Source organism: Phyllobates terribilis, unplaced genomic scaffold (genome assembly GCF_046119375.1).
Source record: "Phyllobates terribilis strain yellow unplaced genomic scaffold, ASM4611937v1 Scaffold_182__1_contigs__length_3807330, whole genome shotgun sequence".
Taxonomy (NCBI): Eukaryota; Metazoa; Chordata; class Amphibia; order Anura; family Dendrobatidae; genus Phyllobates; species Phyllobates terribilis.
The window spans coordinates 2,076,721-2,102,598 of record NW_027362942.1 but is presented as its reverse complement, the minus strand read 5'-3'; the positions used below and the strand labels follow the sequence as shown (position 1 = coordinate 2,102,598).

At 36.7% G+C, this 25,878-nt stretch overlaps 1 protein-coding gene across 9 annotated transcripts in view; it reads right to left on the bottom strand.

Moving 5' to 3' along the window:
* Window positions 1–216: 216 nt before the first annotated feature.
* The window catches only part of LOC141212709 (uncharacterized), a 165,931-nt gene continuing 140,269 nt past the window's right edge, over window positions 217–25,878 (bottom strand). For 5 of the 9 annotated variants that reach the window (XM_073664997.1, XM_073665001.1, XM_073664998.1 and 2 more), the window contains one exon: window positions 218–4,781. In XM_073664997.1, the coding sequence (XP_073521098.1) occupies window positions 3,193–4,781 (1,589 nt within the window). In that variant the 3' untranslated portion in view covers window positions 218–3,192. Of the gene's footprint in view, window positions 4,782–25,878 lie in introns of all 9 variants that reach the window. The other 4 variants (XM_073664994.1, XM_073664996.1, XM_073665000.1 and 1 more) reach the window with 3 other exon arrangements.

Sequence of the window (25,878 nt, the reverse complement as noted above, 5' to 3'; positions counted from 1 at the left end):
TTTGGAACAACCTCAGTTTCTTAAAAAATGTTGCGCAAGTGTACCGAGAAGATCTGATGCTTTGATGCTGTTTTTAAAGCACAGGGTGGTCAGGTCACATCAAATATTGATGTGATTTAGAATTCGCCTTTGTTTATTCATTTTGTATTTTATTATCTGATAAACTATTAACACTTATATTTGTGAAAACATTCTTTGCAGCATTTTGTCCACACCTGCTTAAATCTTTTGCACAATACTGTATACACATAACTATAGAGATATATTTTTTACAGTGTTCCCAGCGCAGCGCTAATAGTTTAATTTAATTGTAAGAATCGTATTGGCGTAAACATTTCCTTTTTTACATAATAAAGCGGTTTTCAAATTAAGCAAAACATTTAAATTTTTTCTTTGAAATCATTGTTTTTCAAAATATACTGCAATACTTACATTTTAATATACCTTTTAATGTAGAACTGACAGGGAGGCCTTCCTCATAACACCCCATGCGAAAGGCATCATAATGCCCCACCACACACTGCTCAATTTTAGTGTGATAGCTGTCAAATATATATATTTTTTTGTAAAACCTTCCTATATCTTCAACTAATTCATTCATCAAGCCAAACACATTAAAAACAGAAATACTGTGACAAACTCTTGGTATTTATTCATAATACACAGCTGGATATATCCATACCGCTGCATATCTGAATATAACCTACACATACAGATGCAAATTAAAATTTCAATATCCACATTAAAATCTTGAAGCTTCATTACGTATATTCAATAAAATTCATAATTAAAATCAAATCAAAATTATGTCACTTAAATCTATACATTAAAAAGGTATAGACAGTCTTGGCCGAAAGTGATGGCACCCTTGAAATTGTTCCAGAAAATGAAGTATTATTCAAATTATTGCAATTACACATGTTTTGTTATACACGATTATTTCCTTTGTGGGTCTTGGAGCAACACAAAAAAAAAAAAAGAAGAGAAAGAAAGGCAAATTGGACACAATTTCACACAAAACCCCAAAAATGGGCCGGACAAAACTGGTGGCACCCTCAACTTAATATTTGGTTGAACACCCTTTGGAATAAATAACTGCAATCGATTGCTTCATATAACCATTAACAAGCGTCTTACACCTCTTAAGTGGAATTTTTGACCACTCTGCTTTTGCAAACTGCTCCAGGTCTCTCATATTTGAAGGGTGCCTTTCCGCAACAGCAATTCTAAGATCTCTCCACAGGTGTCCAATGGGATTTAGATCTGGACTCATGGCTGACCACTTCAGAACTTTCCAGCACTATGTTGCCATCCATTTATGGCTGCTTCTTGAAGTATGTTTGGGGTCAGTGTCCTAGGGCGCAAACCCAGCTTTCTGACACTGGGCACTAAACTGCGACCCAAAGCTCTTTGGTAATCTTCACATTTCATGATGCCTTGTACAGTCAAGGCAACCATTGCCACAGGCAGCAAAACGACCCCAAAGCATCTTTGAAACTCCACCATATTTGACAGTTAGTACTGAGTTATTTTTTTTATAGACTTCATTCCATTTTCAGTAAACAGTAGAATGATGTGGTTTATCAAAAAGCTCTATCTTGGTCTCATCTGTCCGCAATATGCTTTCCCAGAGGGATTTTAGCTTACTCATGCACATTTTGGCAAACTGTCTTGTTTTTTATATCTCTGTGTCAGCAGTGGGGGTTTTGTGTCACAGCATTTAATTTCATTCAAATATCAACGGATAGTTTGTGATGACACTGATGCACCCCAAGCCTGCAAGACAGCTTGAATTTCTTTGGAACTTGATTGGGGCTGCTTATCCGCCATCCGGACTATAATACAGCATTGCAACTTCTCATCAATTGTTCTCTGCCGTCCACATCCAGGGAGCTACAGTGCCATGGGTTGTAAACTTCATTATGTTGCACACCATGGACAAAGAAATATCAAGATCTCTGGAGATGGACTTGTAACCTTGAGATCGTTGATTTTTGTTCAACAATTTTGGTTCTCAAGTCCTCAGACAGTTCTCTTCTCCTCTTTCTGTTGTCCATGCTTCGTTTGGCACACACAGACACACAATGCAAAGATTTAGTGAACTTCTCTCCTTTTTATCTGGTTTCTGAAAATACAGGGTCCCTACTAGCACCGAAACGAACATTGGGGCTGACGCTATCCCAGCAGGAGGAACATATGGGTGAATATTAGCTTTACCTTTTTTTCTTATGTGCAGCTGTTATTTACAAACTCTAGCTTTACCTTACTATATACCATTATTACTTGGGCTGGTATGTTACTGTTTGAATGACATGTTTCTGCCATTATGTACTCATTTATATATATTGTTCTCATTCCAATGTACTAACTTTTCCTCCTGCTGTGTTTCTCGCCCTCTACTGTTTCCCCGATTTAAAATTATTGTATTTTATGTACTATTTCTATTCAATTCAATAAAGTAATTTTGTACCTTTTCTTGGCTGCACCCAATTCTTGTAGGTTTCTTTGTATATCAGATGTCCACAGCCACCCATTATATTTTGTAACAAGCTCATGGTGCCTTCTATTTTTTTTAATTCAATTTATTACTATAGGGGCACCATCTTGCAGTGCTGCCCCTTTTGTTCAGTTGAAATATAGCAGATATTCTTACCTTGTATGAAAATTTGTATCATGTTTTAAAATCTACGTGGATTTTTTTTAACCATTTAAAAATGGGTGTTGTAAATTTTGTACATTGTACAGATCAGAGTGTGTTTCAGGTTACTTATTGAACATTTTATTTGAATTTTCACATTTTTTATGTTGTCATTTTCTAGCAAAAAGGGAAGAAAGTGGAAGAATAAACTTCAAAATATTTTGAACAATATCTACAATTGGTTGTCAAATTATTCTGATCTTGGGCAATGCTATATGCCATAGAGAAAGTCAGCTCTTTAGTTTGTCCTTTCTAAATTGCCTAATCATTGATACGTATATAGTACTACCTTGTTTACCTTTACCATTGAGACAGCCACTACAAATTGTATTTAAAAATGGTCTTGTATATACAAATTAATAGATGGCACTTTTAGCACTGTTCAAAACACTAGACACCAGAGCTATTTCCCTCAAATTCGCTAAAAAACAAATTGAAAAAAAATGTGTTGGTAACGTTTTCCAAGTGATTTCCTTGTACCACTACATCTGAGGTTAAATATTTGCTTCAGTCTGAACATTAAAATGGCTCCGTTTTTTATGTTGAACAAGAGTTGATCTATGGTTATAGCATTTCCCACATTCTGAACATGAAAACGGCTTCTCCCCTGTATGAATTACTTGATGTTTAACAAGATCAGACTTCTGGCTAAAACATTTGCAACAATCCATACATGAAAATGGCTTCTCCCCTGTATGACTTCTCATATGTGTAACAAGGGATGATTTGTGACTAAAACATTTCGCACATTCTGAACACGGATAAGGCTTCTCTCCTGTGTGTACTCTCTGATGTTTGACAACATCAGATTTATGTCCAAAACACTTCCCACATTCAGAACATGAAAATGGCTTCTCCCCTGTATGGATTACATGATGTTTAATAAGATTGGACTTTTGGCTAAAACATTTTCCACATTCTGAACATGAAAATGGCTTCTCCCCTGTGTGAGTACTCTGATGTATAGCAAGAACCGATCTCTGGGTGAAACATTTTCCACACTCAGAACAAGAATATGGTTTCTCTCCAGTATGAGTTCTCTGATGTGTGAAAAGGGATGATCTCTGAGTAAAACATTTCTCACATTCAGAACATGAATATAGCTTCTCCCCAGTGTCTGTTTCTTTATGTGCAATGAGATCACATGTCAGAAGGAAATCGCTATTGTATACTGGCCTAGAAAATGAATCTTCCTTCCCATGCTTATTTTGATGCACAAGAAGATCTGATCTCTGGCAAAAATATTTCCCACATTTAGAACAATAATACGGAGTCACCCCTGTGTGATTTCTCTGATGTGTAACAAGGGTTGATCTCTGGGTAAAACGCTTTCCACATTCAGAACATGAAAATGGCTTCTCCCCTGTATGGATTACCTGATGTTTAACAAGATCGGACTTCTGGCTAAAACATTTGCCACATTCAGTGCATGAAAAGGACTTCTCCCCTGTGTGAGTAATCTGATGTATAGCAAGGACTGACCTCTGGGTGAAACACTTCCCACATTCAGAACATGAATATGGCTTTTCCCCTGTGTGAGTCCTCTGATGCGTGATAAGGGATGACTTCCGACTAAAACATTTGCTACATTCAGAACATGAATATGGTTTCTCTCCTGTGTGAGTTCTTTGATGTGCAATAAGATCATATTTCTGTAGAAAAGCTCTGTCACATTCTGGACATGAATATGGCTTTTCTCTTCTATGCCTCCTTTGATGTACATTGAGATCAGATTTCTGTCGAAAACATTTCCTACATTCAGAACATGGAAATGGCCGCTCATCTCTGTGAATTCTTTTGTGAATGGACAAAATAGATTTTTTTTTAAAATGTTTCCCACATTCAGAACATGGAAATATTTTATCCCCAATCTCGCCTGTACTTTGCTTAACAATCTCTGATTTCCCAGGTTCAGGTTCCTTGTGATTATGGAGATCTGTAGCTAGATCTTCGCTGTGAAGCTCTGTCGGTATATTTTTTGTAAGGAGTATTATAGAATGTTCTCCAGGATACTCTTCTGTGATACTGTTATATTTTACATCATAATCCGGAGATACAAGTTGACTTTCTTTGGTGCATTCTTCTGTTAGGAATAGAAACAATGTTTATTACAATATTTGCAGAAAACAAAAACTTGGATATTTTGAAACTCTTACAAGGAACATCACATAACAGTACTACCAATGAAGTATGCATCGTCATAACAACATGAGGATTTTGCATTTTAAAGGACTTATACCAAGCTTTTAGGTTATCCCCAATCTATAGAATAGGAAATAAGTTACTAATCGATGAGCGCCTTGATCACTTTTAATAGATATTTTTAGTGAAGTCTGATGACCTATAATCCACAATTCTGGCATTTTGATTTTTTTCTCTCCTTATGCATACTTTTAACAGGTTAATTTTATATTTTGAAGCACCGGAATTTTATGAACAAAGGGATACCAAATATGTTTTTTTTATTTCTTATTTCTTTACTTTTAACAAGGGAAAATGTTCACTTTATTTTTCTTAAGGAACTTAAACTGTGATTGTTAGGGGCAGAGCTTGTGAGGGATGTGAGCGGTCACACTAAAGAAGAGCTCCATGAAGAGATCCTTCAGTAATCCTTAAAAAAAATACTTACCGACTAGAAAAACGGTCCAGAAGGAAGGTACGCCTGTCTGAACATCTCCGGTGCAGCCTGAGAGCTTCCTGGAAGTCCGAAGTCGGAGTATGAAGCGAGGAAAGATGCCGGAGAGGTCAGAGTGCGAGACGCAAGATGGCACAGAAGCGGGATCGGCAAAAAGAGGCTGCAGCCTGGCTGGAAAGGTTTGCAAGATCGACTGGGAGGAGTGAAAAGGCAGTGAGGGAGATTTGTCCACATCCCAATCCATTCTCCCCCTTGCTAGACCTTGATCAGTCCGAGCCAGAGTCTGATGAGAGGCCATATAAAAACAACCAAACACATCTAAATGATCCCCATGCAGAGAGCTATAATGGCAGTGAACCAACACTTAAAGACATTATGCAGACTATAGGGGGATGCAGCAGCTCCCTCTCATCACTGATACTGCAGATTGGAAAAATTAAAAAGGACATAAGCAATATTTCAGAGAGAACAACGGCCCTGGAGGAAAGGGTAAATGAAACAGAGGACACTTTAATCCCCATGAGGAAAGATGTGTATCAGCAGGGAAACTCCTGGAAGCACTAAAACAAGATGATATGGAGAACAGTCTTAGTAGGAATAATATACGCATTGTGGGGGTCCCGTAAAAAATTGAAGGGGCTAAGGCTACTGAATTTTTTGAGGCATGGCTGCTAAAAGTGTTTGGAAAAGAGATCCTGAGCCCTCTTTTTGCTGTTGAAAGGGCGCATTATGTCCTTACCAGGCCGTTACCTCCGGGGAGCCCACCACACACAATCCTTTCTAAAATATTCCACTATAAAGACAGAGTTACAAGACTATGCAATTCCAGAGATAATCCTGACCTCTGCATAAACGGTCAAAAAAAGCACACACAAAAAAAAAAGAGCCCAATTCCTGGAAATTAAAAAACGACTACGACTTGTTGGAGCCACCTATTCTATGCTGTACCCTGCTCGCCTTAGGATTACAGCTATGAACTCAACGTTCTTTTTTGATTAATCTAAGGATGCACACCTGTGGCTGGACCAAAATGAGAAGAAAATTTTGGCGGAAAAGGGATGAAATTACAAAGACCATCTTGCAGCGTTGACGGAGTATACCCACTTCTTGGGCCAGATTAAATCCTTCTGGAAATGATTAGACTCTCAAAAAGGGTTACAGGTTAAATATACAATTATGAGAATTCACGGATAATTGTTAAGGATATGGTAATTGTTAAAGAGGTTGGAAATGTTGGTGGAACCGGGGATGTTTTGTCCTCTTTCCCCCCCACTGTGACTGTTTGGTGCGGTTATGGTTTAGTATTATACCTTAGTCCCTATAGTAGGAATTATTGGGGTATGGTCGCAGTGGCTCAATTGTTAGAGTTTAATTTGAGAATATGTTTACAGTTAGTTAATTTAATGATGGAACTCGGATTGATTAAAGTTTCAATAGAAATGGATCAATCTTCATCACAATACCTTTACAGTTTACTACTGCTGACAGAAAATGGCTAGGAAAATTAACATAATATCATGGAATGTTAGAGGAATGAATGATGCTAGTAAAAGGAAAGCAGTGCTTGATGATATCAAAAACATCAGCCTTTAATAATATGTCTTCAGGAGACCCATGCAAGAGCTCAAAATACAAAACGGTTAACTCCCTCTTGGATAGGATCAAGTTTCTACTCAGTGTTCTCTAGCTATTCTAGGGGGTTTCACCGTTCCATTCCTTTTCAGTGCACTGAAAGAGACAAACAAAGAGGGAAGATATATATGTCTATTAGGGAAACTATTTAGTACCTTGGTCATTATAGCTACGGTCTATGTTCCCCCACCATATACTGGATCAGTTCTCCCAAATATCCTGACATTTGCTACTAAATACCCTCGATGCAATTGGATCACGTGATGGGAAAACTCAGTTCGAAAGGGTCACTTGTGGTTGTTTGGAGGGTAAGACACCTGGATAATAAAATATTTTCCTGTTATTCAGCTGTACATGGTTCATTGTCCCACATAGATCTTATAATAAGCAATACTTCTGCTGTGGGAATGATCGGTAAAATTGAATATTTGCCCCGGGGGCTTTCAGATCATTCACCACTTATGGTGGAAATGGTCTCAATTGATTATTGAAGATCAATTAATCAGTCATGGAGGTTTAACCCTTTCTGGCTGGGGGTCATACCACCTGATAACGATATCCCTAAACTACTGACAGAATTCCTGGAGGTTAACAGGGGATAGGCCTCAGTACCGATGGTTTGGGAGGCCCTAAAGGCATTCCTGAGGGAATTGTTGATCAAGGAAGTTAATGGAATTAAAGCATCTTTCAAGGCACTAGAGAAGAATCAGATGGAGGAGGTGCAAAGGGCAGAAATTCAACATATACAGAACCCTTCCAGTTTAATAAAAAACTACAAGACTCTCAGAATCAACTAAAAGAACATTTAACTATTAAGGCGACTAATAAACATTTCTTTATGAAACAGACAGAAAGGGCAGGGCATATGTTGGCTATGGTTACATAGTAACGTAGGTTGAATAAAGACCTAGGTCCATCAAGTTCAACCTTTCTCCCCCAATTGTACTCCCTATACTAACACTGCACTAACTTACTGGGACTAGGCCTCACAAATGTATTATTACCATATTATTGCTGCACTATTACAATTACAAATGAACTAGTTTATAATTTTTTTAATTAGATTTATTTTTGTATGCTCTTGTGATTCTAATAATGGTATTACTAAAAGTCCTATGCCTAAATCGGTTGATCCAAAAGAAGGCAAAAACCACAGGACACATTCAGCCAATTTGCATCACGGGGAAACATTACTTCTTAACCTCGAGAAAAGGCGATCAGTAGTGTTGAGCGAGTATGTTCTGTTAACCCTTTTGCCGAATATGCTCGGGCCGAGCTCCGAGTATTTACAACTGCTCGGTGATATGGTTGAATCGCTCCCGTGTGCATGATTTGCAACTGAATTTCTATTTCTTACACATTCCTCACATGTAATAAAGCTGTCAAACATTTGCAAATCATGCACACGGGAGCGATTCAACCTTATCAGCGAGCAGCTGTAAATACTCGGAGCTCGGCCCAAGCATACTCGGAACAGAACATACTCGCTCAACACTAGCGATCAGTCCAAGAACCTTGGATCAAACCTATTTAAGATACTAGTTATATAATTACTATTACCGTATTAAATATACTACTATAGGTGTAACATTTTGTCTAATTTAACTGTAACCCACAATGTTACCTGTATCGAGGAAATCATCCAGCCTTTTTTGAAAGCTGTTATAGTGACGGCCATTACTATCTCTTGTGGTAGGGAATTCCACAGTCCGACTTCTCTGACTGTAAAGAATCCTTTCCTGTTTAGGTTCCGGAATCGCCTTTTTTCCACCCGTAATGAGTGCCCTCTGGTCCTTAGTATGGTGTTTAGAAGGAATAATGTGGTAGTCCTTTGTACTACCACACATATATTTGTAAATGAGATCCCCTCTGAGGTGTGGTTTTTCTAAGCTAAACAAGCTCAACTTTCCCATCCTCTTATCATATGAGAGGCCTTCCATCCCTTGTCATAATCTAGTTGTCCGCCTTTGAACGGACTCTAACTTCTAAATATCCTTTTTAAAAAATGGAGCCCAAAACTAGATCCCATATTCCAGATGTGGCCTCACTAGTGATTTATAAAGAGGTAACAATACCTTGGGATCGCGGGATTTTATTTCTCTTTTTATACATCCTAAACTCGTTTGCTTTTGCAGCTGCTGCTTGACATTGAGTACTGCAGCGCAGCCTGTTGTAACCAGAATACCCAAGTCCTTCTCCTGTTCTGTGGTCCAGAGTATACTCCCATTTAATATACAGCTCTGGCAAAAATTAAGAGACCACTGCAAAATTTTCAGTTTTTCTGATTTTTCTCTTTATAGGTATATTTTTGAGTAAAATGTACATTGTTGTTTTAGTCTATAAACTACTGACAACATGTCTCCAAAATTCAAAGCTAAAAATTTTGTATTTATTTTCAGCAAATGACAAAGCGTCAAAATACTAAAAAAGAAACCATGCTTTCAGACATCAAATTACTCATGTTTTAACTCAGGAACTGTTCAGAAATCAATATTTGGTGGAATAACCATGATATTTAATCACAGCTTTCATGCGTCTTTGATTGCATTCCACTAATCTTTCCATGCTTTCCAACAGAAAACTGTTCAGTGGTCTCTTAATTTTTGCCAGAGCTGTATATGCAGCAATAGGATTACTCCATCCTAGGAGCATTACTCTACATTTATCTACATTAAACCTCATCTGCAAAAAGTGTTTGCCCATTCAGACATCTTATCCAGATCGTTTTGCAATATCGTAATGTCAAGATCAGATTGTAATATCTTACATAGTTTGGTATCATCAGCAAAAACTGACACTTTACTCACAATCCCATCCCCAAGGTCATTAATAAAGAGATTAGAAAGAATTGGTCCTAGCACAGATCCCTACGGCACCCCACTGCTGACTATGTCCCATTTAGAGAATGTATCATTTATGACAACTCTTTGTTTCCTATCATTTAGCCAATTCCTTACCCATCTACATATAGTTCCCCCAAGTCCTTGCTTCTGTAGCTTCAGTATAAGGCTGCTATGTGGTACAGTATCAAATGCATTTGCAAAGTTTAAATAAATCACATCAGCTGCATTACCAACATCCAGATTTGAACTTACCTCCTCACAGAACCCCAACATGTTGGTTAAACACAACCTATTTTTCATGAATCCGTTATCAATTGTTACATTATTCTCTGCAATATAACTCTGCAGGTCATCTCTTATGATGCCCTCAAAAACTCTGCACACTACTGATGTCAGACGTACCGGACGGTAGTTACCTGGATCCACCTTTTTACCTTTCTTAAATATCAGTACCACATTGGCTATCCTCCAACCCTGTGGCACTACCCCTGTTACCAGACAGTCTAAGAATACGAGATACAGCGGTTTGTCAATTACTGAGCTCAATTCCCTCAGTATGCGTGGATGAATACCATCTGGGCCAGGGGATCTGTCAATGTTTAATTGGCTCAGACGCAGGCGTACTTCTTTTTGTGTTAAACTAGTTAGATCAGGTGGTGAACGTTGATTATTTTCCCGGTTGAAAGATCCCTGGAACAGACTGTTTGTTGGTGAACATGGATGAAAAGTGTCTGTTTAATATCTCAGCCTTTTCTTTGTCCTCTATGATTATCTTGCTATTATCGTCTTTTAAGGGGCAGATACCATCTGATTTTCTCTTTTTGGCATTGATGTATGTATAACGTTTTTGGGGATTTAATTTAATGTCCCTGGCGATTTGTTGCTCTGTAGATAATTTTGCTGGCTTGATTTCTTATTTAGGACTTTATACTCCTGAAATGCTATTTCTGTATTCTCAGCCTTCAGGATTTTGAATGCCCTTTATTTTTGTCTTATTAAACTTTGTACTGTCTTATTTATCCATAATGGTTTCTTTTTATACCTGGACATTTTATTACCAGAGGGTAAATATTTTCTACAGGATTCTAGCAGTATTTCCTTAAACATGCCCAGTTTACGTTCGGTATCCCCAATTACTATGACATGGTCCCAGTCTACACGATTAAGCTATTCTCTTAATTTGTTGAAATCAACTTTCCTAAAGTTCCTGGTCTTTACATTTCCTTTTTGAAATGTGTTATTGAATATTACACTGAAACTTACCATATTATGGTCACTGTTTCCCAAGTGCTCCCGGACTTGTAGATCTGAAATTGTATCTGGTCTATTTGACAGCATCAGATCCAGCAGATTACCAGGACAGCACGGTGGCTCAGTGGTTACCACTGTAGCTTTGCAGCACTGGGCTCAAATCCCATAAAGGACAACATCTGCAAGGAGTTTGTATGTTCTCCCCGTGTTTATGTGGGTTTCCTCTCACACTCCAAAGACATACTGATAGGGAATGTAGATTGTGAGCTCCGATGGGGACAGTGCCAATATGGTCTGTGAAGCGCTGTGGAAGCAATGGCGCTATATAAGTGATTAAAATAAATAAAATTACTTACCCTGGTTGGTTCATCTACCAGCTGAGAGAGGTAATTGTCCTGAACTGTGGATAAGAACTTGCAGCTTTTAGCACAACCAGAAGATTCTATGTCCCACTGAATATCTGGATAGTTAAAATCCCCCATAATAAGGACCCTATTATTATTTGCTGCATTTGTAATTTGTAGCAACATTTCATCCTCTACCAGTTCAGCTATATTAGGAGGCTTGTAACAAACTGCAATTAGCAGCTTTCCATTATTGCCATCCCCATATACATTAACCCAGACTGACTCTTCATTGTCGCAGCTCCCCCCAAGGTTATCATTGAGCACAGGTTTTAAATTGGATCTTGCGAAAATACACACCCTTCCACCTTTTTTGTCTTTCCTATCCTTTCTAAATGTAGTGTATCCCTCCATGTTTGTCACTCAGTCATGGCTTTCTTCCAGCCAGATTTCCACAATACCCACCACATTGTATTCCGTGACTGACATAAGAGTCTCCAGTTCATTCATTTTTTTTGTGAGACTTCTTGCATTTGCCAACAGACATTTAATACCCAGCCCCCCCTAGATCCTCTATAACCCCTGCTGTCCTACTCTCTCTGTCTACTCTATATATTCCCTTATAAGCACGCATACCCTCCCCCCAGATCCCAGCTTAAAAGCTCCTCCATCCGTCTGACCATTTTTTACCCCAGCATAGTCAAGGCACAACAAAAATAGTTATATATTGGGGCTATCAAAGGTTTGTCTAGGGAAGAGCTGTGCTCGCCCACAGAGATACTTAGAGTGTTTGGGGCCAAAGAGATAACGGGGCCCATTTCTACCTCCAAAGCAGTTGCAATTTTGCATTTTTAGGAGCTCTTGGGCTGTGAAGGGCCCATTTTTTGTTCTTGCACAGAGGACCTTTTCTGTCCATGTCCGTCAGTGTCTAAAGGTACAACCCATGGTGGGGGACTTGGAGGGTTTTCTTTCTCCCCTTTTTCTTCCTACGTTGACAAGTATAGAATCCCAACTCCTAGATGAACCTCTGTCACATGAGGAATTAGAGATTAGAGGAAGCTTTGAGTTCCTTATCAAACAATAAGTCACCTGGGGCGGACGGTATTCCACCTAGTGAATATATTCTCCCACAGCTGCTAGAGGTTTTAAATGATGCATTACAGAGGGGGAGACTTCCACTATCAATGAACAAGGCCATAATAGTGGTGATTCCAAGGAAGGGAAAGGATTTGCTATCCCCAGAATCTTACCTTCTTATTTTGTTACTTACTGTAGACATGAACCAAGTTTTCAAATGAAACGATGGAAGTGGGACAACTTATCCCCTTAAGGACCGGCCACTTTGTAGATTAATGAAAAGGCCTTATTTTTTAAATCTGACCACTGTCACTTTATGAGGTATTAACTATGGAACGCTTCAACGGATCCCCCTGATTCTGAGATTGCTTTTTGTGACATATTGTACTTCATGATAGTGGTAAAATTTATTCAATATGACTTGCAATTATTTAAGAAAAAAAATGGAAAATTTTGAAAATGTTGCAATTTTCATGTTCCAATAATTTTTATTAATTTTTAAAATTAAAGAAAATTAGGGAAAATTTATAAGGGTAAGGGAAAAAATACAAGGGGATAAACAATACAAACAAATAGACAAGGAAGAACTCAGGTTTACAATGAGTTGTATCAATGAAAATTCAAATAGTAAAATAAGATAAATGCATACACTATCAAAAATTACTACCACTTGAAAGGTTGAGTGTCAAGGTCTGGTCGATTAAGGAAAAAATTCCGACCAACGCAACCACTTTTTTGAGAATCCATTGAAACAATTATTAGCTATAGCAAATTTTTGTTCATATATTTTATGGATTTTAATTTTTTCTATTATGTCAGAGAAAAGTGGGGGATTTGCATCTTTCCAATGAAAAGCTATGGTATTTTAGTTCGCAAAAGAATATGAATCAGAATAGATCTGAGTGATGGATCAACGTCTTCCATACCAATTGAAAATAAAATTAATTGAGGAGCAATGATAATTTTATTATTAGCTATTCTTTTTAAGAGGTCTAATATTTGTGTCCATAAAAATTTAATTCTAGGGCACTCCCAAAAAATATGAAACATATCACCATTCAGACCACAATTCCTCCAACATTTTGGTTGAATATCTGGATTAATGTATGACAATCTTACGGGAGTGTAGTACCACCTTGATAGCAACTTGAAGTATGACTCATGCAATGGCATAGAGATATTAGATGTATACGAATACGATATGGCATTTTCCCACATATCTAAATGAAAGGATGTATTAAGGACAGATTCCCATTTGGTCATGTAAGGAGTTTTAATCAGTTCAGTATCTTTATTGTACCAATTATAGATATATTTTAAACTCCAAAAAATTTTGTGATCAATATTATTAAGTAAATTGGAAGAAGCTTCGGAGCAAGAGGGATTATTTTTAATTAATTTATGAGTAAAATCTTTTATTATCAGATAATGCAAAAAATCTGAGGTGTTTAAATTAAATTTTTCTTTCAGAGCTTTAAAAGAAAGGAAATCTGACCCACTGACGATGTCTTTTAGTTTTTTTATTCCATGATCCAACCAAGAATCAGGAATATAGGAATTATATATAGAAGCGATAAGAGGTAATGGCAAGGTTTTCAAATAGGTAAATTTATTTGATCCTTTTTTAGGAATTGAGAGTTTTTTCCAAGCATATATCAGTGCTTGGAAAATAGGATGGGAGGTAGTCAGGAACTTTTTTGTGAAAATATGTCTAAATAGTAACTCCCTAGGATGTGTGTTATTATTTAAAGTAGACTCTAAATTTAGCCAGGCCGGAGCTTCGGAATGTGAAAGCCAGTACAAACTTTGCTCTATAAGATTTGCCTTATAATAAGCAGAAATATCCTCCATGTGTTTTTTGTTTGTATAAGATATTTGTGGCAATTCTGTCTTTCTTTATGTTCCAAATGAACGAATTTAGTAATGACTGAAGATAGGCTATTTGAGTAGTAGAAATTATAAGAGGGAGTGATCTAAACACATATAATATCTTAGGAAGAATAATAGTTTTAACAACTAAGTTCTTCCGTATCCATGAAAGATCAATATTACAGAATGTATTTAAATCTTTTATTATTACTTTATTTAGATGTTCACAGTTGGAGGTGATAATGTTGTTAATATTTTTTGTGATTGTAATACCTAAGTAGATAAAATCCTTATCTGCCTTACAAAAAGAGGACATGCTTTCTATCTCATCTGCCAACTCTTTTTTTTATGTTAAGATAGAGTATTTAGACTTGTCTTTATTTATTTTGAAATAAGAGATATCTGAGAACAAATATAATATATTAATTAATTATTTTATAGAATTTAGAGGATCCGAAAGAGACAATAGAAGGTCATCTGCAAATAAACTCACTTTAAAATGGCGGGAAGGGGTAGAGATTCCAGTTATTAGGTTATTTTCTCTAATTTTTTGTGCTAAAGGTTCTATGGCCAAAATGAAAAGAAGGGGAGAAAGGAGACAACCTTGCCTAGTGCCATTTGTGATTTAAAAAGGACTAGATAAATGGTTATTGAGATAAATCTTTGCACTAGGATTTGTATATAAAGCTCTAATATGGGATAAAAATTAATTATCGAAGCCAAATTTCAATATGGTTTGCCTTAAAAATTCCCAATTTAGTCTGTCAAAGGCTTTTTCCGCATCTAGGATTACAAGAATTGAGGGTATTTTAGAAGAGTTAATAAACTTCATGGTATTAATAACCCTTCTTATTCTATCCGTAGATTGCCTGCCTTTGACAAAACTAATTTGGTCTTTATTTATTAAGTAGGGGATTACTTCATTTAATCTATTGGCTATTAATTTGAAGTAGATTTTAATATCGGAGTTTATTAGTGATATAGGCCTATAATTTTTAACTTTATCAAGGTCACTATTAGGTTTTGGAATTAATACTATGGTTGTTTCCAGCATTTCTGGAGGGAAAAAACCATGATGAGAAGTCATATTAAACATTTGGGATAAGTGCGGGGTAAAAATCTCATTTAAATTTTTGTAGTATTCACTACTAAAACAGTCCGGACCTGGAGATTTAAAAGATTTTAAATTTTGTATAACGTTTCCGATTTCATTAGGCAAAAACGGAACATTAAAAGTGGATAAATCCTCTGATTTAATTTTTGGGAGATTAATAGAGTCAAGAAACCTTCCTATAGTGTTTTTTTCACGTTGAATAAAAGAGGGTTGACTATCAATATTGTAAAGGTTATGATGGAATTTAGCAAACACATTTGCTATATCCCTAGGATGGGAAAGGGGGGTGCCATCGTCTGAAATAATTTTATCTATTCTATTATGTGTTCTTTTTTGCTTGATACGGTTCATCATAAACCTCGTAGGTTTATTAATTGCTGAATAACATTTAAATTTAATATTTTTGACCATATTATCGTAAGTAGAAAAAAATTCTGTTTTAAGATCCAGTCTCAATCTGAGAATGTCTTGTTGAATTGTATTAGAGAGAAAAGGAAGAGTAAGCTGTTGTTGTTCCTTATCTTTAATTTGGGTCTGGATTTTCATGACTTTTAATCTACTGTCTTTTTGTTTCTAGATGAAATTTGCATTAAAATGCCTCTCATATATGCCTTGTGTGCGTTCCAACAAACAAAAGGATTAACTGAATTAGAGCTATTTTCCCAAAAATAATTTTTTAGAGCCGTTTCTATCTCTAATTTATATTTGGGATGTTGCAACAAAAAGGAATTACACTTCCATAAAAAATCATTTTTAATTGGTGTTCCAAGAAATATTTCTCCTATAACAGCAGAATGATCAGAGATTGTTTTTCTCTAATTGTAACTTTATTAAATTTAGAAAGAGTAAATATATCTGTAATTATTAAATCAATTCTCGATGCAGATTGATGAACATCAGAAAAATGAGTGTATTCTTTTGAGGAAGAGTTTATGCATCTAAAGACATAGAATAACTCATTTCTATATATCCAATTGTTGAGAGAAGCAGACAAATGGCGATTATTTGAAGATAAGTCTAAATAAGCATCTGGGACTATATTAAAGTCAACAAGAAAGACTAAATCTCCTCTTTTAACCCATTACTTGCCAAATTAGCAATTTTCATTTTTTTTTTTTTTTTTTTAACCTAATTGGACCTAATTAGAAAATCTTAGTTGCTAGAAGCAAAAAATTAGGCGTCCGAAAAAAAGGACATTGGTAGATAATGGATTAACTGATAATATTTTTTTTAATAGTTTATTAAGGAATATTGTATGGCCTCTGTTAGGAGTGTATAAATTTACTATAGTACAAAATTGTGAATATAATTGGCAAACCAAGATGTGATATCTCCCTTGCGTGTCTTTATGTTCCTCTATAAAATTAAAAGGGATAGTATTTTTTATTAAAGTTGCGACTCCTGCCTTTTTCTTTACATTAAGGGATTCGTAAATATGTGGGAAACACTTGTGTTGAAATTTGGGATGGTTAGAGTCTATGAATTTTGTTTCTTGTAAACAGACTATATCAGCTTTAGAATTAATTACCTCCTTCCACAGCGTAAACCTGTTATTTGGATTATTAAGTCCTCTGACATTGTAGGACATCAAATTGAAACTCATGGTATAAGATATTTAGTAAAAGACGATAAGATTAATTGTATATCAGTAATCTCTCATAAAGTGGTGTAGTTGACACTCTAGTAGGAATTTTTAATAATCGAGATATCAACTTCCAAGTGAAGCATGACAAAAATGAGTTATATATCAATAAACTCTCGCAAAGCGGTGCAGTTGACACTCTATTAGGAATTTCAACAATTGCAATATCAACCTCCAAATGAAATACAACAATCAACCTGAAGTTCAATATTTAGTATACATAAAAAATAAGTACTAAAATACTATATAAACAAAGATAAAATGAACAATTATAAACAATAAAATAAACCAAAGTCTTCCTGAAGGAAACCCACGCTCTAATGGATTTTCCTTCTTTTGTGGGGATAGATCGTGGAAGAGATCCATAGCAAGCTACTACCTTCGAAAGGAGGACATTTAAGAGATTAAGACAGAAAATTATCAACGATTATCCTTAGGAGGAGGTTTGTACTTAGTTGGAGAGACAGCTTTAATAGTAGCAATGAAATTCCGTCCTTCTTCAGGGGTATGTATTAGAGTGGTTTTACCTTTGAAGAAAATAATGAGTTTTAGAGGAAATTCCCATTTGTAGGAGATCCCTTTATCTCTTTAAAATGTTATGGTTTCTGAGAAAGTTTTCCTTGCATTAATGGTGTCTTTAGACAAATCCACAAAGATTTTCAGCTGGTTGAAAGGTTCAGGGAAGTGCTTATTTTCTCTTATGAAATTCTGGATTTTTATTTTTGTACTAAAAAAATGTATCTGAAGAATCGCATCTCTGGGGATATCTGGAGATATAAATGTAGGACGGGGGAGTCTATGAATCCTATCAATACTTTGATCCAAATTAGTTAATGAGGGAATAGCGTTTTTAAATATTGATTTGACATAAGCAGATAACTCCCCAGAAGTGACATCTTCAGGTATACCCCGTATTTTGAGATTGTTCCTACGACTTCTGTCCTCTAAGTCTGCAATTTTAATTTTCAGTTTATGAATTTCTTGTGTAAATTTCTGTCTAGTTTTAGAGAGTCTTACTGTAGTTTCCTCTACCTTCTCTAATCTATTCTCATGTTCTTCCGATCTTTTACTAAAAAGATCGAAAGTAGAATCAAAGATCTCTCTGCCTGACGTTCAAAAGCAAGCTTCATATTAGTATTAATTTTATCTGCAAGATCTTTCATATACATTTACGCATTGTTTTTATCAGGGAATGGTGACTCGATTGTTTTTAAAGGATTTTTACTCATAATGTTTGGGGATGAGTGGGACTCCACATCCTTTCTAAAGCGATTCCTTTCCGGACTCAAGCTAGGTGAAGTGTCTTCATAAGTCTCTATTAATTCTTCAACAGAAGACCTATGACCCAAATTACCAGGTTCCTTTCTTTTGGAAACAACTGAAAGGTCCATATCTTCTACTGGTGTTGTAATAAAAGTAGGTGCAAATGGATCATCGTTCTTCAGGAACCTTTGTATTTGATAGAGATTCTTTTCGCCATTTTTAATAACTTTACTATGTACAAGGTTTGTGTTTGTTTTATTAAGGTCCGATTTATCTATTTCCCTTTTAATAGGAGATCTAGATTTCATGGGACTTAAAAGATTGGGGACATTGACAGAAGAGTTGTAGCAAGAATGTTGTAAATTTAATTTCTCCCTTTCGGTTTAGGAGTTTTACTAGGTGCGGGAATGTTAGTTTTAGGAATTGCCCCTGTTTTACGCATTTTATATTTTAGAAATAAGCTAAAAAAAAAGAAAAAACTAAAATATTAAGAAATATACCTGTGCAATTAGAGCACTATTTCAACTCCTAATTTTGTGACAAAAAAGAAAAAAGGTTATGCAAACTGCAATTTACATTAATACTTTAACAATATAAATAATAAACTTGTTCCATTTTTCCCGAATGCAGTCCTGAGAAATCAGTATAGATTAAGTAAAAGGTAATATTATAATAGAGAGAGAGTAAAATAATCTGTGTATTTATATAGGTGACCAATACAATTAGAATATGTATAAATGAATTAGATTGGTTATATATTACATAGTAACATAGTTTTAAAGGTTGAAGGAAGACTAAGTCCATCTAGTTCAGCCCATAGCCTAACATGTTGATCCAGAGGAAGGCAAAAAAAAACCATGTGGCAAACACTAAGCTCCACATTGGGGAAAAAAATTCCTTCCCGACTCCATACGACAATCAGACTAGTTCCCTGGATCAACGCCCTATCAAGGAATCTAGTATATATCACCTGTAATATTATACTTTTCCAGAAAGGCATCCAGGCCCTTCTTAAATTTTAATAGTGAATCACTCATTACAACATCATGCGGCAGAGAGTTCCATAGTCTCACTGCTCTTACAGTAAAGAATCCGCGCCTGTGATTATGATTAAACCTTCTTTCCTCCAGACGTAGAAGATGCCCCCTTGTCCCCGTCTCAGAGTAAAAAGATCAGTAGAAAGGTCTTTGTACTGTCCCCTCATATACTTGTACATAGTAATAAGATCCCCCCTAAGCCTTCGTTTTTCCACAGTAAATAACCCAAGTGTAATAACCTGTCTTGGTATTGCAGACCCCCCAGTCCTCTAATAACCTTGGTCTCTCTTCTCTGCACCCGCTCTAGTTCAGCTATGTCTTTCTTATACACCGGAGACCAGAACTGTACACAGTATTCTAAGTGTGGTCGCACTAGTGACTTGTATAGAGGTAAAATTATGTTCTCCTCATGAGCATCTATACCTCTTTTAATGCATCCCATTATTTTATTTGCCTTTGCAGCAGCTGCCTGACACTGGCCACTAAATGTGAGCTTGTCGTCCACCAATACACCCAGGTCTTTTTCAGTTACAGTTTTGCCCAGTGTTTTACAATTAAGCATATAATTATACATTTTATAATGGAGAGAGAAGTGATATTGAAATCGCTAAACCTCAGGATTAAAAGCTCCTTAACAGAAATTAGAATAATTATTCCTTAATAATGTTTGGTCAACACAGATCACGGCCGGCTTTTTTATATTGCAGAGGCACTTCTCTCCCAGTGAGGACGTCGTCCAGGGGGAATCTAGGCACCTAATACTCCCACCAAGGGCAAGCTAGTCCAAATCGGACCCCTCCGGACTCATAGACAGCAAGAGCAGGAACGGGCAGTCAGGGCTCTCCTTGCGCCGCAACTGTCAATCATCCGCCAGCTTTCTCCACTAATAGCTCCTCTGTGCCACCACTAAGAATAGATCCAGAGGTGTCCAAAAATCATAGGAGACCTCTGAGTCCTGTAGTCTATAAGGTCAAACTGACAAGACCTTATTAAAGGTATTTATCAATAAAAAGATATTTGATCAGATGTCAGTTATCTTATTGCGCCATAGGTATGTCGCACGCCTAACGGTTCTTCATGGCTGATAATGTATAATGTGACGCAGGTTAAAATGGTTTCTAAGGTCACCTCTAATTTGAGTAAATGTCTTCTATGAGGTATTCTCAAGACCATTGCCAAAATTTCAGGGAATTCAATAAATTCCTTTCTCCAAAAAAAGCCAAATAAGTCTAGGATATTTACTCTTCCGCAATGGAGGTCTTGTGCTAGTTTCTGAAGAGATTTTTATTTCTTCAAAAAAAAAAAAGGGCCAAATTAACCTAAAATAGTGTCAAAATGAGATTAAAGTGATCTCATCTTAATCCCCAAGAGAAGTTTGAGTAGAAAATCCTCAAATGGTAGCAAAAATAGTTGGTTTGTCGGTAGCCTCTGAGGAGCTCAGGATTCCTGCGTCCTACATCGCCGAAGTCCAGGCCACGCCCCGAAAATGTTGCAATTTTCAAACTTACAATTGTTATGCCCTTAAATCAGAGAGATGTCACACAACATAGTTAATAAATAATATTTCCCACATGCCTTCTTTACATCAGCACAATTTTGGAAAAAATTTTTTTTTTGCTAGGAAGTTCTAAGGGTTAAAAGTTGACCAACGATTTCTCATTTTTCCAACAAAATTTACAAAACCTTTTTTTTAGGGACCACATCACATTTGAAGTGACTTTGAGGACTCTTTATGACAGAAAATACCCAAAAGTGACACCATTCTAAAACCTGCACCCCTCAAGGAGCTTGAAACCACATTCAAGAAGTTTATTAACTCTTCAGGTGCTTCACAGGAACTGAAGCAAATGAAGAAGAAAAAAAATTTACATTTACCTTTTTTTCACCAAAAAAATAATTTTCACAAGGGTAACAGATAAAAATGGACCCCAACATGTGTTGTGCAATTTCTCCTGAGCATGCCGATACCAAATATGTGGTGGAAAACCACATAGCAGGGCTAGGAAGGGACGGAGCGCCATTTGACTTTTTGAAAGTAAAATTAGCTTGAATAATTAGTGGACGCCATGTTGCGTTTGGTAAGCCCCTGATGTGCCTAAACAGTGGAAACCCCCCACAAGTGACCCCATTATGGAAACTAGATCCCTCAATGAACTTATCTAGATATGTGGTGAGCACTTTGAACCCCCAGGTGCTTCACAGAAGTTTATAGCGCAGAGGCGTGAAAATAAAAAAATCAAATTCTTTCCACAAAAATGAAATTTTAGAGCCATTTTCTTTATTTTCAAAAGGGTAATGAGAAAATGGACCACAAAAGTTGTTGTTCAATTTGTCCTGAGTTCACTGATATGCCATATGTGGGTTAAAGCCACTGTTTGAGTACACGGCAAGGTTCGGAAGGGAAGGAGCACCTTTTTTTTTTATTCAAAATTTGCTGGAATAATTAGCGGACGCCATGTCGCATATGGAGAGCCCCTGATGTGCCTAAACACATGGAAACCCCCCATTAAGTGACACCATTTTGGAAACTAGATCCCTCAATGAACTAATCTGCATGTGTGGTGAGCACTTTGAACCCCCAAGTGCTTCGCAGACGATTATAACGTAAAGCCATGAAAATAAAAAAAATCTAATTTTTTTCAACAAAAAAATTCTTTTAGCCCCAAATTTATTTTCACAAAGGTAACAGGAGAAAATTGACCTCTCATTTTGTGCAATTTCTTCTGAGTACGCCAATACCCTACATGTAATTGGGAACTACTTTTGAGGCACAGTGCAAAGGTCAGAAGGGAAGGAGCACCATATTATAGTGCAGACTTTACTGTTATGGTTTGAGGGAGCCATGACCTACTAGGAGATCCCCTGAGGTGCCAGAACAGCAGAATTTCCCCTAAGCAACCCCATTTTGCAAACTACACCTCTCAATGAATTAATCTAAGGGTGCAGTGATCATATTGACACCACAGGTGTGTCACAGAATTTTATACCATTGGGCAGTGAAGAAAAAATAATTACATTTTCATGGCAAAAAGTTTGTTTTAGCCCCAGATTTTACATTTTGAAATGGGGATAATGGATAAAACTGGCACCAAAATTTGTCCCACAATTGCTGCCGAATGTGGCAATACCCCATCTGTGGCTGTACAGTACTGCTCAGCCACATGCTGAGACTCAGGAGGGACGGAACGCAATTTGCCTCCAGGAGCGCTGATTTTCCTAGAAAACTTTGCCGGCTCAATATACAGAGCCCCTATTTTAGAAATTATACCCCTGTCAAACATGTGGATGCTAAATGTGGTTTAGGCACACACTGCGACTCAGAAGGGCGGGGGGCATTAGAAATTCGGAGTGCAGAATTTGCTGAATTTCTTTTGGGGGCGAGGAGCGCTTTTCCAGAGCCTTTATACTACCAGTAACGTGGAAGCCCCCTATATTTCCATTGTCTGAGTGGGTTGTTTTTTTTTGTGGATTGAGTTGAAGCTTTTATTGGGAACATTTTACATAACATTTGGGATCACATTTATGAGCAATTGCTTTGGGGTTTCCATCAAAATCTCTGAGTGACGTGATTCAGGTGAAACCCCCGAGGGATCCATTCACTATAATGAGGCAGCAGTTACTCTGGACTCCCTTTGGCCTCTGTTCAGTGTTGTCCTTCTTTTCAAAGGTGCACAAAACTACAGCCGACCGCTCTTTTATGCACGCATAAAAAGACGGACACCGCCGGATCACAGGTCAGACAGCGTCCACAGTGACTCCATCTGCCTCATCATAGGGAATATTCCTCCCGAAGAGTCATGTAAGGGCTTATTTTTTGCGGGACGAGTTGACGTTTTTATTTGTAACATTTTCGGGCACATGACATTTTTTGATTGCTTTCTATTCCAGTTTTTGAGGAGGGAGAATGAACAAAAACCTGCAATTCAGGAACTGTCTTTTTTTATTTATTTTTTCTTTTATGCCGTTCCGCATGTGGTAAAATTGATAAGGCAGCTTTATTCTTCAGGTCGGTGCAATTACAGCGATACTACATTTATAGCGTTTTTTATGTTTTGGAGCTTTTATACAAAAACTTTTATAGAAAAAAGATTTTTTTTTTGCATCGCTTTATTCTGAGAGCTATAAATTTTTTATTTTTCATCTGATGGAGCTGTATGGCAACTTGTTTTTTTGCGGGACAAGATGACATTTTCAGCAGTACAAATTTTATTTACATTTGTTTTTTTTTTATTGCGTTTGACTTTTTTCCAGCGGTATGATGATAAAGCATCGTTTGCCTCTTTTTTTTTTTTTTTTTTTTAACAGCGTTCACAGAAGGGGTTAACTAGTGTGACACTTTTGTAGGTTGGGTCTTTCCGGTAGCGGCGATACCAAATACACACGTGGTCAAAATTGTTGGTACCCCTTGTTTAATGAAAGAAAAACCCACAATGGTCAAAGAAATAACTTGAATCTGACAAAAGTAATAATAAATTAAAAATGAAAATGAAAAATGAAAGTCAGACATTGCTTTTCTGCTTCCACAGAATTTAAAAAAAAAATTAAACTCATGAAATAGGCCTGGGCAGAAACGATGGTATCCCTGAAAATAATGTGACAAAAGGGACATGTTCAATCAAGTTGTGTCCACTAATTAGCATCACAGGTGTCTACAATCTTGTAATCAGTCAATGGGCCTGTATATAGGGCTACAGATACTCACTGTGCTGTTTGGTGACATGGTGTGTACCACACTCAACATGGACCAGAGGAAGCAAAGGAAAGAGCTGTCACAGGAGATAAGAAAGAAAATTATAGACAAGCATGTTAAAGGTAAAGGTAAAACCATCTCCAAGCAGCTTGATGTTCCTCTGACTACAGTTGCACATATTATTCAGAAATTTAAGATCCATGGGACTGTAGCCCACCTCCCTGGACATGGCCGCAGGAGTAAAATTGATGACATAGTAAAGAGACAGATAATATGAATGGTAACAAAAGAGCCCAGGATAACTTCTAAAGAGATTAAAGGTGAACTTCAAGCTCAAGGAACATCAGTGTCAGATCACACCATCTGTCGTTGTTTGATTCAAAGTGGAAGACGACCAAGGAGAACACCATTGTTGAAAAAAAATCATAAAAAAGCCAGACTGGAATTTTGCCAAACTACATGTTGGCAAGCCACAAAGCTTCTGGGAGAATGTCCTATCGACAGATGACACAAAAATGGAAGTTTTTGGCAAAGCACATCAGCTCTATGTTCACAGACAGAAAAATGAAGCATATCAAGAAAAGAGCACTGTCCCTACTATGAAACATGGTGGAGGATCTGTTATGATCTGGGGCTGCTTTGCTGCATATGGCACAGGGTGTCTTAAATCTGTGCAGAGTACAATGAAATTTCAAGACTATGAAGGGATTCTAGAGAGAAATGTGCTGCCCAGTGTCAAATGTCAGAAATCTCAGTTGCAGGTCATGGGTCTTGCAACAGAATAATGACCCAAAACACACAGCTAAAAACACCCAAGAATGGCTAAAAGGAAAACATTGGACTATTCTGAAGTGGCCTTCTATGAGCTCTGACCTAAATCCTATTGAGCATCTTTGGAAAGAGCTGAAACATGCCTTCTGGAAAAGGCAACCTTCAAACACGAGACAACTGGAGCAGTTTGCTCATGAGGAGTGGTCCAAAGGTCCAAAATACCTGTCGAAAGATTTAACTAAGTAAAATAGTAAAAAAAAAAATGTAAAAATATGTAACAAACAATATTACAAAATAATAATAAAAATATTACACTAATAAATACAAATTTTTATGTAAAAAAAAAGTACACATACTCACGTGGTCAAATTTTTTTAAAAAATTCAGTGGAAGCAGGGTTGAAAAGCAATGTCTGACTTTCATTTGTTCATTTTCATAGATTTTTAATTTATTATTACTTTTGTCAGATTCAAGTTATTTCTGTGACCATTGTGGGTTTTTCTTTCATTAAATGAGGGGTACCAACAATTTTGACCACGTGTGTAGCTATCCTTCGTCTACTGTATCAAGCTAGAAAGCTAATTGCCTTTCACTCGAAGGATGCAGAGCTTCCAAATATTTCAGGAATATATTCCTAAAATGAATAATATGCTAAGACTAGAGCGATATATGTTCCAGAGGAGAGGGAATCCTCTTAAATTTGAAAAATTGTGGGTACCATGGCTGGACTCCCCGGGATTGGCTCCTATGACATCAACAAGGTAAAGAATGTTAATAAATGCACTGGTTAGATAGACTAGACCTGAATGTAACATAAGCGTAATGATTCCAGTCAGCTGATAAAGAGCAGAAGGGCTCAAGATGACTAAATAAATCGAATATTGTAATAAGTAGGCAAGAGAAAGAAAGTGACTAACATATTTGATACGTATAAAAGTAATGTTTTTTTTCTTTTTATTGCATGTGGAATAAGTTGTTAAGGGAGGGGAGGTGGGAGGGGGATAAGACAGAT